This window comes from Chenopodium album, chromosome 4 (assembly GCF_948465745.1).
Source record: "Chenopodium album chromosome 4, dcCheAlbu1.1, whole genome shotgun sequence".
Lineage (NCBI taxonomy): Eukaryota > Viridiplantae > Streptophyta > Magnoliopsida > Caryophyllales > Amaranthaceae > Chenopodium > Chenopodium album.
This window is the reverse complement of record NC_137837.1, coordinates 75,969,318-75,985,639: the sequence shown is the minus strand read 5'-3', so window position 1 is coordinate 75,985,639 and position 16,322 is coordinate 75,969,318. Positions and strand designations below refer to the sequence as shown.

At 32.0% G+C, this 16,322-nt stretch overlaps 2 protein-coding genes across 2 annotated transcripts; both read right to left on the bottom strand.

The window, feature by feature from the left end:
* Positions 1-117: 117 nt before the first annotated feature.
* LOC145627316 (uncharacterized protein At4g26485-like) lies at positions 118-2,742 on the bottom strand. Its single transcript, XM_081679712.1, has 3 exons — positions 1,899-2,742; positions 1,591-1,783; positions 118-853 (listed from the first exon to the last, which is right to left on the bottom strand). Exons 1-3 carry the CDS (start codon positions 2,434-2,436, stop codon positions 580-582), a joined length of 1,005 nt encoding a protein of 334 aa, XP_081535838.1. The 5' UTR covers positions 2,437-2,742; the 3' UTR covers positions 118-579.
* Positions 2,743-12,222: 9,480 nt separating this feature from the next.
* On the bottom strand, positions 12,223-14,753 carry LOC145628200 (F-box/LRR-repeat protein At4g14103-like). The gene is made up of 4 exons (XM_081680509.1): positions 14,750-14,753; positions 12,862-13,904; positions 12,628-12,774; positions 12,223-12,543 (listed from the first exon to the last, which is right to left on the bottom strand). Exons 1-4 carry the CDS (start codon positions 14,751-14,753, stop codon positions 12,256-12,258), a joined length of 1,482 nt encoding a protein of 493 aa, XP_081536635.1. The 3' UTR covers positions 12,223-12,255.
* Positions 14,754-16,322: the final 1,569 nt, after the last annotated feature.

Here is a 16,322-nt window from a genome sequence, read left to right as displayed (position 1 = left end):
AATAGAGAACGGGGAAGAATTGAAGAGCACGAAGACTTTTTTTTTTTTTTTTTAAGGGGGGAAGAGCATGAAGACATATTTCAATAGTCTATTGGAATATGGTAACAAGACCCATTACAATAGTTGAAGACTTTATATGACGAAAATTACTCAATTAAACCACAAAATATGTCACACAATATATTTTGTAAATAATAAAACAACGATTCATTTGTTAATTGGAATTAAACTATCTGAACACCATATAATAATAAAAATAAAAATAATTAAAAAAAAAATTCTAAAGGAGATTTCCAAACTCATCAATTCTTGATGCATGTTATTGAAGTAAATAAGTAAATGACATATTATGGTTAGCAAATTAAAATAACACTAGATTTAAACAAAAATAACATAAGATTTAGGCAAAATAACTCAAACATAATTGGTATGGAATACATGATCCAGGAGTATATAATTCTAATTGTATATATACATTCAGTACAAGCTTAATTTAAGATCAATGTTAGACTTGCAATAAGTAAAGCAAGCAACAACAATAATAATTGACAACATCAACAAGCAATTTCAACTTTTAATTTATTTAGAGGACAATCCAAATTTGTAGGTTTTACTAGGGTTGCAGTGAAAGTATTTGTCCCGTCCAAACCCAAACTTGGTCTGATAACCAGGATACTCGAGACGTTTAAACTTGACTGCTTGAATTAGATATAACCCTTGATCACTTCCTAGTTTTGGTATATCCCATCGACGAAAAAATCCATTACATTTCGATGTGATGTGTATTTCACCATCTTCTCCGATCATCTTCTTCGCGTTTTGTAAGAAACCACTTATCAGCTTTTGATGCATACTGCAAAACATTCACAAAGTTCTAAGATGCATATTAAGATATTGATAGAGTATAAAACATATTCCTGAGCCTCAACCATCAGCTTAAGCTTCTCCGGAAAATATTAATAGAGTATTATCAATATAAAACATATTGATAGAGTATTATATACTTTAATACTTCCCCGGAAAATATAAACACTTCTATTATGCTTACTTTGTTTCATCAAATTCTTTTTATATTATTGTTTAAAATAATTTGTCCTTTCATAAGGTCCTTCAACCTTTGGATTAAAAACAAAAGTCCTTCAAACCTAATCTTTACTTCTTTTTTTTTTCGTAAAATTCTTTTCATTATTTGTTGTTTAAAATATTTTATACTTTATATTCACTCTGTCCCTTATTTTTTTGCCCCATATGATTTATAAAGCTCTCATAAAAAAAAAATAATAATAATAATAATAATAAGTCCTTCAAAAAATTTAATGTTTACTACAGAGTTAACTATATTCTTGTCAAAATAACAAAATTATTTTGTTTTAAACCCTGAGTTGGTCCACTTGGGACTAGGCTTCTTTTTATCTTTGCACTCTCAAAAAAATTGAAATTAATAATCACAATTCACAATAACCCACTTCTTGTATTGCTTTATCTATTTTCAAATAACATTGTGGTAGCTATTCAAAAAAAAAATAATAATAATAATAATAATAACATTATTGTACGGAAATATAGAGTAGAGAAAAAACTTGTTCTTACCGTAGTTCTAAATCACCTTTACCAAATTTCCCGGCGTGAGGAAAATTGAAAATCACACGATCAAATGTCATGCTACCAACGAAGGGATGATTCACCATTTTCGTGGCGTCGACACCATGAAGGACCACACTACCTCTAGTCTCCAACTCCGCCTTATTGTTGGGGAACTTCCGATAGTTTTTGATTAAAAAGTCTGCCAATTCATTACAAAGATACACATTTTTTTTCAATAATCTAGCTACAAATAAACTCGATCTTATAAGTTATAACAACGTGTAAACAATTACGGGGTAATTAAGTACTGTTACCTCCAAGGTTAAGAGAAGTTGCAATAATATTAGAAGCCGATGTACCAAAAGCAACAGCCAAACTCGCCGAGAAAGAGAAGTCGCCTTCACCAACAAGTAACACCCTTTGATCACTAGTGTACGGCCCTATTTTACCAACACTTGAGTCATTAAATGTCACATAATTTACCGCGGTTGTAACATTTTTTTCTAAGACTACTTCCGCTATAACTCGATCATCACCATAGTCTATGACCGACTCTTCATTACTTTCACGGATCAAATCGAGCACAATGTGAGGAGCTGACGACGTAGTATCCAAGTTGTTGTTGTCGTCGTGATTATTCCATGGAATACCGGTGTTCCAATCGGAAACCGGCTTAAAATGATCGGATATATTGATGTAGTAGTGGCTTTCTACCTGATTATTCTGATCAACATCATCAACATAATCAACATAATATGTTTGGTGATTATTGGAATGAAGATCTTTTTTTTGTGTTTCATTTCTTGATTTTGGGCAAATACAGTTCCATAAGTTGGAAAATATTTGACCCATTTTTTGGACTAGCTATAAATAATGTATTACTAGAATTGTTAAAATGAACTTTCATAGTTCCATTGATTTCCTTTTTATGAAGGAAAAGAGTACCGCTATTATAGAATGTATAGTAAAACGAGCTTAATCTATCAATTAGACATAGTAAATCGGATTACAATTTAATTAGCTGCATTAATAGTAAGTTGACGACTTCATTGACTTCATCTGAATTTTGATTGGCACCTAATTACCCACTCAATACTTTATTTTATTTTTTTAATACATATTTTATTTGCGCAGAGAATTTTTCTATTGAATAGTCAGAAAGTGAACAATAAAGACAAGCTTGTTTTATCAAAAGAAAGTAAAAAAAAAAAAAAAAAAGACTTGCTAGTTTACTTTGTTTCCAATAATATTATTTGTTGCATGTTAAATTAATAAATTAAAAGTACTTGTTCTTTTTTTTTAATATATATAATTTAAGTAATGGTATACGAGTAACATACTACGTATTAATTAATCTCAAATTAACATTATAAAAATTACTCCGTACTCTATATGATTTATATCTCATATAATATTAAAATAAAATAAAATACTTCTTACTCCGTATTAAACTTCATAACATTTAAATAAATTTCCCTTTCTAAGACAATAACTAGTTGTACTTTAAATTACAAAAAATGGTGATGAAATTATAAACGATAATAATTATATTAATATGAAAATAATTAAAACTTAACCTTTAAGGAAAACACCTAAATGACAAATGTAATCCTTTTACATAAGCAGAGGGTGTACAGAGTATTAAAACTGAAAGTCTCAAATATGCGTATTAATAACCATTTTAAAAAATAAAATAATACTCGTAAAAAAATGTACTAAGCTAGATAAAAAAAAAATGAAAAGGAAAAAGAAAAGAAGAAGCAAGAGGTACGACAAAATGCAAACAAATTTAAAAAGCTAATTAAAGTGAAAAAATAATTGATGAGAATAACTTTTGAGAAAAGAAAGTTAAAGTCTTCCTTGGTGGCTTCGGAACGAAGTATATTGTGTACGAACTACACCAAAATTTAAAAAGTGGTTGGCTTAATAAATTTTGCATTAGATCATTTGAAAACTTAAATACTAAGGTTATATTTAGTTAATCTAATTTTGTCTAAATTTATTTTATACGAGTATGAACTTATTATGTACTCCGTATTATATAGAGTATTTTATGTGAACATATTTTTTTTTTCAAAAATTATTGTCTAACTAATATTATATTTTTATGTGATACTTTTTATTGGAAGAAAAACTTATTTAAATTTATGTCTGAAATTATCTAAATTTATTTTTCAGAATAAAGATGAAATTATTACGAGTAATTAAATAAGATGAATCAAACATCAGCATGTTTTGTATACTATTACTAGTCACATTTTTCTAAATAACAAATAATATTTATAACATTGACCGAGTAACCTATAAAACTAATTTTGGTTCCAATATAACATTTTTCTGAAAATTTTAAGGTACATGCAGCTGTACCGTGGTACAGATAAAAAACGCGAAAAGAACATGTAGCTATTTTGTAAAGAACATACAATCGTTTTGTAAAGAATATATAGTTGTTTTGTAAAGAACATCCAATTTTATTTTATTTTTTTTTTGGAAATTTTGTCAAAAACTACCAATTAAAGTGCGTGTTTTGAAAACAACTACCTATTAAAAAAAATTAAAAGAACTACCACAAAGTTGTAAAAAGTTTAAGTAGCACTACCACTTTAATAATTCCAACTAGAATATTCGGCATGTAAGTTTTACTTTTTACCTTTACCTCATAAAATCATCATCTAAATTAACTAAATTACCCTTCATAAAGGTAAAAAGTGATAAAAAGTGAGATCAAATACCGGAGATTTTAGCCAAAATTGTTAAAGTGGTAGTGCTAGTTAAACTTTTTATATCTTTGTGGTAGTTCTTTTAAAAAAAAATTAATAGGTAGTTGTTTTCAAAACTCGTGCTTTAATTGGTAGTTATTGACAAAATTTCCTTATTTTTTTCATATCTAAAGAACATCTATAATATTAATAAAAAACATGATAATATTATGCAATGAACATTATCTATATATACCCACCATAATTTGAAGACAAAATTCAATGAACATTTCACAATAAGCAATGAAAAGTATGTCATAAATAAAAGTACATTACAATGACAATTAAATAACATAGACATACGTTCTTTTCACTCTTTTTTGGTGCAAATATGTTCTTTTCGCTCTACATATATTTGATTACATTTTGATAATATATTCTTTTCACTCTAGGTATATGTTCATTACATTTTAATAGTATGTTCTTTTCAATATAGCTATATGTTCATTACTTTTCTATATCGTGTTCTTTCCTACAAAACGACTGTACAATGCACCGTACAAGCGCCTGTAGGAACCAGCGACTGATAATGATTCGAATTTCGACACGAAAAGTTCATCAATGTAAAGTTGTCTAGCTAGAAGCGTTAGCTCTCTTTACTATTACTTCGGAGATCGATATATCAGCCATGCATGCACTGTGAACGTGATGCAAAGTTTTCAATACTTGCCAAGTTGCCAATATCTATAATTCTATATCGAAGATTAAACATCTGAATGTATTCAATCATGAATGGGTTTTTGAAGGCACAAAAGGTTCTGTTATCCATGAAGATTATAAAAACAATACATTACAATCAGTGGCGGATCTGGATTTGGAAAATGGGGGTACGAAATGAAGTTTGATAAAAAAAATTTACAAAGTAATACGTGGATTGCAATATATTTTTCTTAGCTAAATTTTGAGTTAATAAATCGTAAATTATAAATCATTTTACTTTGTATTAGTATATGCAAATAGGGCTATGACGCATCTCAAGGTTGGTAGATACCGTGAAGCAGAGGTTGATTGTACTGAGGCCTTGAAACTAGATGGCAATCACTTAAAAGCATATATGCGCCGAGCAGCAGCCAGGAAGGAACTTGGTGATCTTAAAGGCTACGTTGAAGATGCAGAATGTGTGTTGAAGTTGAAGCCTGATGATGAAGGAATCAAGAAGCTTTATGCTGAAGTTAAGAAGGTACTAACTGCTGTTCAGATTATTTTTCTCATCTCATATTGCCTTTGTAAAGATTTCTTACTGCTTTAGAGTTTGAATCAGAAAAGTCTAGTATAACCTTTTTTACTGAATGACTAAGATTAATCTCTTTGTTCTGGATTATAATGCAGCTCAAATTGTCCTTACCCCGTGACAACTGCTCCACCAGCTCAGGATGATCCATCCATCATACAGGTACAGAAGGTGATTTTGCTTACTGTTAGTTGAGACGATTAATACAAGAGGGGGGTGAATTGTATAGAGTTCCTAATGACTACTTTTTGCGGATGAATAAACAATGCATGTAGGAACTTGCTAAAACAAACAGATTTTACGAGGAAACCTTCCAGGGCTCAACTGGAAGTAAAACCTCGACCCTACCTTAGGGATTTCAAACACAAACCACTTCACTATAATAGGGCAAACACCAAGTTACAACCTATTAGACACAGACCTTTATTTCACAAGTTCCTCACTGGACTTGCTACTTGATAGGACTCTATCCTACCCAATTTAAGCACCACACTTAAATTCACTCGTACCACCAAAGCACTACCTATACTGCCAAAGTACTAAACACCTGTACCACCTAAGTACAAGACTCACAACTTCACTTAGAAGCCAACACAAATAAAACTGTATATAAAGCAAACTATAAATTCACCCAAATAACCCACCCAATACAAATATATGACACCTAGTATGATAGGTAAGCAATGCACGAAATCCGAAACTAATATGACAAGTTAGAAGCTTGGCCAACTTACACAATTATAGCATTGTGATTTCTCCATGCATAAACTCACAAAAATCTAAAACCATTTTGTTCACTACTATTTATACAAGTAACACTCGTATAGATCGAAAGTAGGTTTTCTAAAAGATAAATAAGTTAACTTAACTTATCTTTAAACACAGTTTTATGTAAATCAAGTGGGATAAAATCTTTTCCAAAAAATAAGTTTAAAAAGATATTTATTAAAGAGATTTATCTTTTTAACAAACCGATTTAAAGAAAATAATCTTTTTAGAAAATCTTTTCCTAAAATCTATCTTTTATTATTTTTCCATATTTATTTTATCAGAACTTTTTTGGTGCAGCAGGCCACACCGTGTGGCCTGCTGCCAAGTCAGTAAAAATAACGGATTTTGACGCGCGCATAACGGGGTTACTGTTCACGCGCATAACAGGGTTACTGGTTTTATCAAGGTTACTTGTATTTTTCAAGGGTTACTTGTATTTTTTTTTCAAGAGTTACTTGTATTTTTTTTTTTTTCAGGGATTACTTGTATTTTTTTTTCAGGAGTTACTTGTATTTTTTTTTTTCCAGGGGTTACTTGTATTTTTTTTACTTATATTTTTTTTTCAAGGGTACTTTTTTTTTTTAGGGGTTACTTGTATGGGTTAATTCAAGGGTTACTTGTATGAGTTGCTTATTCAAGGGTTACTTATATGAGTTACTTGTATGAATTACGTATTTAATGGTTACTTGTTACTTATTCAAGGGTTGCTTGTAGGTTGGTTTCAAAAAAAAAAAAAAGGGGGTTGCTTGTAGGCCCCATACCAAACCAGTAACACCCTACAAGTAACCCCCGACCAAAACCAGTAACACCCTACAAGTAACCCCCGACCAAAATCAGTAACACCAAAACCAGTAACACCCTACAAGTAACCCCTGACCAAACCAGTAACACCCTACAAGTAACCTAATCCCTGACCAAAACCAGTAATACCCAACAAGTAACCCCTGACCAAAACCAGTAACACCCTACAAGTAACCCCTGACCAAACTAGTAACACCCTACATGTAACCCCTGATCAAACCAGTAACACCCTACAAGTAACCCCTGACCAAACTAGTAACACCCTACAATTTTTGACGTCGAATGTTCGATTTGAGATTCCACGAAGAAAAGGAGCTCAAATTTCTTTGGTTCTCATCGATTTCACTACTTCAGATGTTGTTCATGATCTTAAGGATAATTAATCACAATTTTTCACAACAATTTGACACCCAATTTCTACAATTTCGGGCTTTAATTGTAGCAATTTAGCAAAGAGGAGAGAGAAAATGAGTAGAGTAGAGATATGGTTGTTGGTGATGTGTGGTTTGACTCGAAAAGGAAGCTAAGAAAAGAGGAGAGAGAAAATGGGTGGAGTAGAGATATGGTTGTTGGTGATGTGTAATTTGACTTGGAGAAGAAGCTAAAAAAAGAGAGAGAAGAGTTGTGGTATTTTTAAAAAAAAATAAAAATAAAAATTATGGCTGGCCACACCGTGTGGCCAGCCACATACAAAAATTTGTGTTATTTTATTTACCAAGCAAACTTATCACGCTTCTAATAAATTTCGTGCACTAATCTACTTAACATATTAACAATAATTAATAAGATAAAAACCTTAACTAAATATTATTGTTGCGCCGCACTTTGATCAGGTAGATTACTTGGGCTCCAAGTGTAATAAGTTCCACCAAAGAACTTAAACTTGCTTGTCTTCAAGTTCCTGTTAGGGAACTTAGTTCTTGTTAGAGAAGTCTTCCTCTGATTTGTTTAATTTCTTCAATAAAGATTTCTTCATGTCTTTTTAGTTTTACATACTTCTTCAATCACCAAAATCAATCTTCACCTAAGCTAATCACACACTAAAGAATCTTTATTAGTTGAGTTTGCTTTAGTTTAAGTTCCTCATCATCAAAACCATTATGCTTCAACACTTACAATGTAGGTGCCGCATAGCACATGAGTTAAGGATGCTGCAGATTGATTTGCTGTGGAAGATGTTATCTGGTATTACAGTAGCTCGATGTTTCAGTTTTCTCATGTTAAGACAAATTCCATGAAACTAAACCAAATTAGTTTGTGTTTAGAGTTCCATCTTAAAAGGTTTACCAATGCTGTAAGAGAATGCAGTGAATTACCCATAAAGAAGAGTTCTGTCTGTACTACTACTGTTTAAAAACCCACAATGCTGGTGTTCTCCTCAGCTCTTAGAATTGAATTGAGCTTATGTAAATTGAACCCCCTTCTTAGTATCATGCTTCTTTCTATATTTCTTTTGTAGAAAGATAATTGTAGTTGAGTCGATATGAATGAAACCACATTTCAGATGGCAAAATGATTATACCGTCTAACTTCCAAACCAGGGTCTCGGGTTCCAGGATGGTTGATGTTTGTTGTTAAATAAGGTGGTAACTGGTAAGCCATTGTCTAATGTCTACTACTTCTTGGGTTCCATGGTGGTTGATGTTTGTTCAGAATGAGTCTTGTATAGTTGATTGATGTTATATTTCAGTCATTTCATGTCAATCTATTATCTATACATGTCGATCAAATCTGGTTCAAATAGAGGGTTAACTCTTACCCTATCTTAATCGAGCCATTGGAATAAGCCAGTTAAGAGACTAATGTGGATATGATTGATAAAACCAGAGTTTGTATGTGGTTAATCCAGTTACACATGACTGGGTTTCAATACCAATAGCCCCTGTTACGATAAACATGAAAAAGTATTGTTGGGTTTGTGACACGGCTTGGACCTACTGGTGTTTTGGAGAGGTTTTTACTTGTGGATTATCAGCCTCTTGTTGTGTTTTATTATTTGACAAATTATTTATGAGAGAGAATAGAATGGCTTTATTATTATTATTATCAATGGGTAGAGTACTTATACAAAACCTAAGAACATAAGATAGGAAACAATCTCCTAAAAGATATACTTTAATAATATCTTATAACCTAAATATATTATTCTCCTAATAAGATCAATACAGAAAATATATCACACATATATTTTCCGATATTATCTCTAACACCCTCCCGCAATCGTAACGGCAATAACACGAATGTTACGATTGGAAATACTTCAAATTGTTGAAGCCGAGATGCACACTGTTGTGATGTCGCCTTCAAATTTTTTTTTTTTCTTCTTTTTCAACGATGAGAACGTTCATCTTTTCGAACTCATCAATCATCAATCAATCAAACAGGAACGTCATTCTTTTCGAACCTGCAAATATAATAATTTTGGTTTTTCCAGAGCAAAACCGAGCTCCAATCAAATATTGGTTTGTCAGAGTAAACCACACTCAAATTTCTTATTGGTTTTTCAGAGTAAACCACGCTCATATCCAAAGGAGCAAAATCATGCTCGAATCAAGTCACAAACCTTGTCTCACGGCACAAGGAGAACCAAATATATCTTGTCTCACGACACAAGAAGCATAACGCTATTTAATGTCTTCGTCTCCAAAGATGTGTTATAGTGGAGGAAGTCCACTCACATACTCCCACACAAAAAAAAAAATTCTCCCAAAAAAAAAAAAATTCACATACACATATGATTAACGTGTACCAACCCAAAAAAAAATAAAAATTTAAAGAGTATTAATATTGCATAGCGAAAGCAAAATTTTGAATCCCACCGGTGGGTTTAACTTTCTAACCCACCGGCAGGGGGGAAAATTTTTGTGAGCGGTCCCAAAATTTAACCTGCTCTTGATATACCATGACAAATTATTTATGAGAGAGAATAGAATGGCTTTATTATTATTATTATCAATGGGTAGAGTATTTATACAAAACCTAAGAACATAAGATAGGAAACAATCTCCTAAAAGATATACTTTAATAATATCTTATAACCTAAATATATTATTCTCCTAATAAGATCAATACAGAAAATATATCACACATATATTTTCCGATATTATCTCTAACATTATTGATTCATAGTGTTGCTAGTATGGTGACTATGGTCTAATGATTGGGTGATTCGACGGTGTGAGTATATTAGTAATGGGCATGTTTATTTTTTGGAGTTAATTTGTGAAGGAAATCACAGATTAAGATTGTGAGGATTGACAGACAATAATGGCTGGGTGAAACAGTTCTCACCTTTACCATGTTCGTCCAAGTATGCATCTAAAATTCTCGACATCTTCCGACCTTCCCATCTTGTCTGCAGGTTCAGCAGCAGGCATCACAAAAAAAGTGTGTTTTGCTTCTCACATAATTGGGTAAATGTATTTGCCAAAATGGCTACTTCCACATCTTGGGCGTAAACATTAGACTAACTTCCTTCTTGAAACGTTTATGGTGTATCTTTTGAAGGGGCTCGCGATTCACATCCAAGTTATCCTCTATGAGTCATCTGCATATGTTGCCTAGTCCATAACTCCAATAGAAGAATACAGAATTAGTAGCAGATGCCAAACAGTGACAAACACGACTACACGAGGCCAGCTTTCTATAGGTGTGTGCCGCTGGTGGTGCTTGTCATTGATGTAACCCTATAAAATCACTGCCTCGCCTTTGTCTCGAGACAATGAACAAAGACTCTAATCTGCTCAAACATGATGGTTTTCTTTCTGGAATAGCCATTATAAAGAGGCTACTTAACAGGTAGGTCCTTGTGATAACTGGTGAACAACTAGCCAAAAGAGAGGTACAAGTATGTACAATTTTAAGAGGCAAATTTTACTTAACAGGTAGGTGGCTAGAAAGTTTAATAAAATTACACTACAAGTACGATTCAAATTCTTTACGTGCATCCAACTATCCAAGGGTATTTTTTTCCTCATTTAATCATTAAATGAGCAAAATTGACGGGTAATTACACTCTTCTGAAACTAGCATATGCAAGTTGGTGCAACAGCTTATCCAAACACCAAATGAGACCACAGTTGGGAGTATTTGAAGCCGCATTTGAGGAATTTGAACACCCCCAGGGGGTGTTTGGTATGACATTTTTCAATCAAAAAAACGGATTCATGTAACAGTTGTTACTTGCTGTTTGGTTTGTCATGTGGGGAAACAAATACCGTTACTTTGTGGTAACATATCACTCCAAGTCGTTTCCACTCAAACACCAAAGGAAACAATTACCGTTTCCAACAAAGCTAGCTCTCCTACTCCAATAAATAAATAATAATAATACCAAACAATAAATAAGAGTAACACTTTTTATTACCGTTTCCCTTCTTATCAAAATCCTTTCCCTTCCATTTCCGTATTTTTTACCAAATGCCCCCTAAATGTGTAAACTTTCTTTTTATGTTAGACTAATATAAAGAGCAGTTTCACAAATAAATTCTAATCCGTTTTGGGAGAACAAACTACAGGAAACACACAGTAGTTGCTTACTTCTCTTAGACTTAACAACAACAGCAAAATTTTCCATCCAAAACTTTGACGAAAATTATGTGATCTGCTATGCAGCAGATGCATCAAGTCAAACACTCGTAAAGCCACCACTCGAATCTGTAATAAGACCAAGATATGTTATATGTACATATATAGACACCAACTGATTCCAAAGTGATCTCAAAGATGAAACGAACAAATTCACCAGGGCATTGAAATGTTGTATACATCAAAATATGGTACCAATACTAACAAAATTCGAGAAAATCCAACTCTAGTGCAGTATACATCAAAACATGGTACCAATACTTGCGACTATCAGCCCCCAAGATCAATACAGCATATGCATCGGATGAATAACTAGCCAAAAGGGAGGAATAGCAGATAAGTCTAAGCTCACAAGATTATGGTAAGTTGTTACAATGTTAATTCACAGATTTCATGACAAAACATTGCAACCACTTACACAAATCAAATTAGAGCAAACAAAAAGTAGCAAAATAATGACATACAGACTCAAAATCCAAGTACCTCATCTAGTGTTGTCTCGATTTCAACATTAAGTATGCATCATTCAAATGCAATTGAGCAGGATTTTGAGGACTTCGGCAGCTCTAATATTTCCTTTGCTTTGTAAATTAAGTCTCCTTTCCTTGATCGCCGATCCCAGCATATCACCAATCCCTTCAAACCATGAGCATCATCAAGAAAATACTTCACCATTCGTATCTCTTCTTTATACCCTCTAAAATCATTGATGTTAATGAACTTCAGTCGGGATTTAACACAAGAAGGCACTGCTTTAGCTTTGAGCAAGAATTTTCCATCAATTAGACTAGGGTTCCATCTAGCAACTCCCTGTATGTGAGTATAAATCAGAATCTCTAGTAAATAATCAAGGAAAAATATGAACTTTATCACGAAAAAATCAGTAAATAGCACCTGTGCCAAGGTAAGAGATTCCAAACATGGCGAGCTATATAGAAAGTCTAATAGCACCTCACTCCAACTGACATCTTGGCCAAGGGTGAGGTCTAACAGAGTCATATTGCGAAAGATAGGCAGTTCGAAATCACCACTTGTAAGAGCCTTCATTCAAACAAGAAAAGAAAAGGTTAAATTTAGTAATGCAAATGCTATTTGATCACAAGTAACGAGTAACATTCAAAATAATACCTCTAAGCATTGCGAAGACAAGTACAAGGACTGACAACTACAAATCCCGGTGATAAGATCAAGAATAGCATTGCAAAGATCTTGTTCATCATCATAGTCATCATCGTTAAAACACACGACTAGATGAGCCTCCGTAACAGAATTTAGATTCCTGATACTATATCGTTCAGCTAGGCATTGAGAGTACTTAAAGTAAACCAATTTTGGCAAGTCAATGTGAACTATAGAGCCATTAAGCTGATCAATAGGTCCACTCAAACCATCAATTAGTGTCAATCTTTTAAGCAAGGGATTAGTAAAGTAAAGATCTAAACCATTCCAATCACACCCATCTATCACCAATTCTTCAAGCAATGGACAACGCGACAACATCCCATTTAAGTCATGGTAATTCAGACTAGACTCATAGTATGCACTGAAACGAATCGAGCTATATCCATGGAATGTAACCTCTTTAAAGAAGAGTACTCTGAGTCTAGGGAATGTTACTGATGTTGAGACGCGCAGTATAAATTTACCATCCAACTTCAACACCACCAAATTCTCACAGAACAACTGAGGAAGTTGTAGCACACATGGTATTGGCATATCAATTGATAACTCGAATTCATCAACCTCATGACAAAAGGCGGCAATGATCCATTCATATAACAGATAATACTCGATATTCTTCCCACATTTAAGCCGAAACTTACTAATGTGTGACCTCTCAAATTGTGACAAAATCTGTTTCACAAACTCCTTAAACTTAGCATTATCACTTCTTTCATTTCCCAAATCATCTCGAGAATTTAAAGAAACCGAATCATCAAAATCAAGAACACTAATCAATTTGTAAATGTTCTTCCATCTAGATGAAAGAGCAGTAGTAGCAACAGCATATTTAGTAGGAAGATAAGATAGAATTCGACCTAATATTTCATCAGGTAAACTGCTGATTATGTCTTTGTTTTCGGATGAATTCCCCGAATTTCTACGAGTTTTACACTTTCTTGTACTTTCACCCATGTTTCCTTTAGCCTTTAGGCAGTATTCATCAAACCCTGAATGTCAAACACAATTCACGTTTACAAACATGATAATTCAAATTCTGAATGTGAAACGATGTAAAATTACACCCGGGTGTATAATGGACACTATGACACTAACAATGTTAGACAAATATGTAAATTGCAGTGAAAAAAGACAATTTCTTGGTCATATATACTCCATCAATATAGTATATGCATCAATTAATTACAACTAAACTAGGCAAAAAGCTAACACACCTCTCTTAACTAAATGGGGTAAAAACTACAAATCATACCATCAAATCATCTTCTCTGTTTGCCGAAAAAATAAAGGGTTTGAACAAAAATCAAAAGCAAATTAACATTTTCTATCAAATTATCATTGCAAAATTAACATAAAATTAAAAAAGAAAGGATATAGAATTAATCAAAAGAAACTTACAATATTGAACAATTCTTCAACTAAATCTTTCCCGTAAAAGAAAAAATAGAAGAATTTGACTGTTTTATTTATTACCTTAGAAAGTAGTGCAGAAAATGTTGAAATTGGAAGTTGAAAAGATTACTTTTAAATTTTGATGAAAAGTAAAGGAAAAATAAAAAAAAAATAAAAAAAAATAAAAAAAAGAAGTTGAAAAGATAAAGAAAGGGGATGTCAATCTTGTCAAATGTCAATACTTATGCAGTACAGTAGTCTTACTGTTGAGTGAATGTGAACAGATTTTATTTTTTTATTTACTCCTTTATTTAAGAAATGGCGGTTTAAAAGAAGTGAAAAAAAAATGTAAAAAACTGAAAAATAATGCCGCCTTACTTTTAGACAGTGTAGAGTAAGCTAAATGATGAAAAAGAAATGTATTGGTACACGTGTTGTTTACCCATTTTTCCCGTATCTTTTCCTTCTTTAAGCCTTGCTACAGTGCCAACTATGCCAAGGGTTGATTTCGTTGACTAATGAGTTTATTTTTTACAATTATTTTTCCATGATTTTATAAAATGTTATAGGGAGTGCCTTTTAAACTAGAGATATGTTTCTTTGAATGTTTGGGTTAAAAAAAAAGTGCAATATTGATGAGAAATTTATTGATATTTGTACGGAGTATTTAATTTACCCATGTCCGTGTATATAATTTACGTTGTCTATTTCTAATTAGTTACGAGTACATATTGTATAAAAAAAAATTATAACAATTAGATATTAATAATGTACTCGTTGAGATAATCAACTTACACTCAGCATGAATATTTATAGAACAAGAGTAATTTAGAATATATACAATACGAATTAAATAAGACTCGACATGAATATTTATAGAACAAGTGTAATTTGGAAGATATTATCGTATGAAATATGAATGATGTCTAGATCATAAATGAGAAAAACTTTTAGAAACATATAAATAGAATTATATATTTTTTCAATACTAAATGAAACAAAATAAAGTAATTTCCGAGAAATTAGATAAGGAAAATAATTCATCAAGAATTATAATTACCATAGGAAGTTAATTCTCATTGCATTGGAACGAGGCCTATAAAATATGTTACGAGTTTGATTCATTAATGATATTATTGACTTTATCATGTTAATTTTCACACTATTAGAAATATCTTGTGAGATCTTGTTAGATAATGTACATTGAGATGTGTGAAACACAACGGAGTAGAATTGAATGAGAAGAGAAGGAACTACCTATTAAAATTAAGTTATTAACCATAAAAAATGACAATAATGCAACTTGTTTGGGGTGTGCGCCTTCTTCAAGTTAGGTGTCACCTTTCACAGTTAAAACAAACTTCTACTCTCTTTGCAAGTATTCTTCCTACTCTGGGATAGATATTATGACTGTAATGAGTATGCTTATGGTCATCAAACTCAAATTAAAATAAGATTAAATATGTTAACTCTAGGAAAATAAGATAATTTAAGTTTAAAATAACTTCACTTTCGGCTATTATGATTTTACAACCAGATCCACTATTATTATAGACGAAAGATTAGATGGTAAATTCAACATTGTAAGATGATTTCAAATAAGTGAACAAAAAATATCCTTAAAACTTAAACTATCCTACTTACGGTCTATTCTCATTGACTGAAATAAGCTGAGTTGATCTGAACTGAATTAAACTTATTAGAATTAAATTGAACTGAACTAAACTGAATATTTTCTAAGAAAAAAAATAGGAGCTGAATTGAAATGAACTAAACTGAAAATAATCATATGATAATAAGTCTTTACTCACAGTAGGTTGTGTTGTAATGGCATTCAAGAATCAAGACTAATCACATTTATAAAAGAGCACTTAACACCTTAATAAATAAACAACTTTCTACGGTTCTGACTGCCTATGCAGTATGCACCTGAGGATTCCAGAAATAGCCACTTTACTAGAGAAAAGATGGAAAAAATCAGCCACTGTGAACTGTAATTCAGTAGGTAGCTTTCC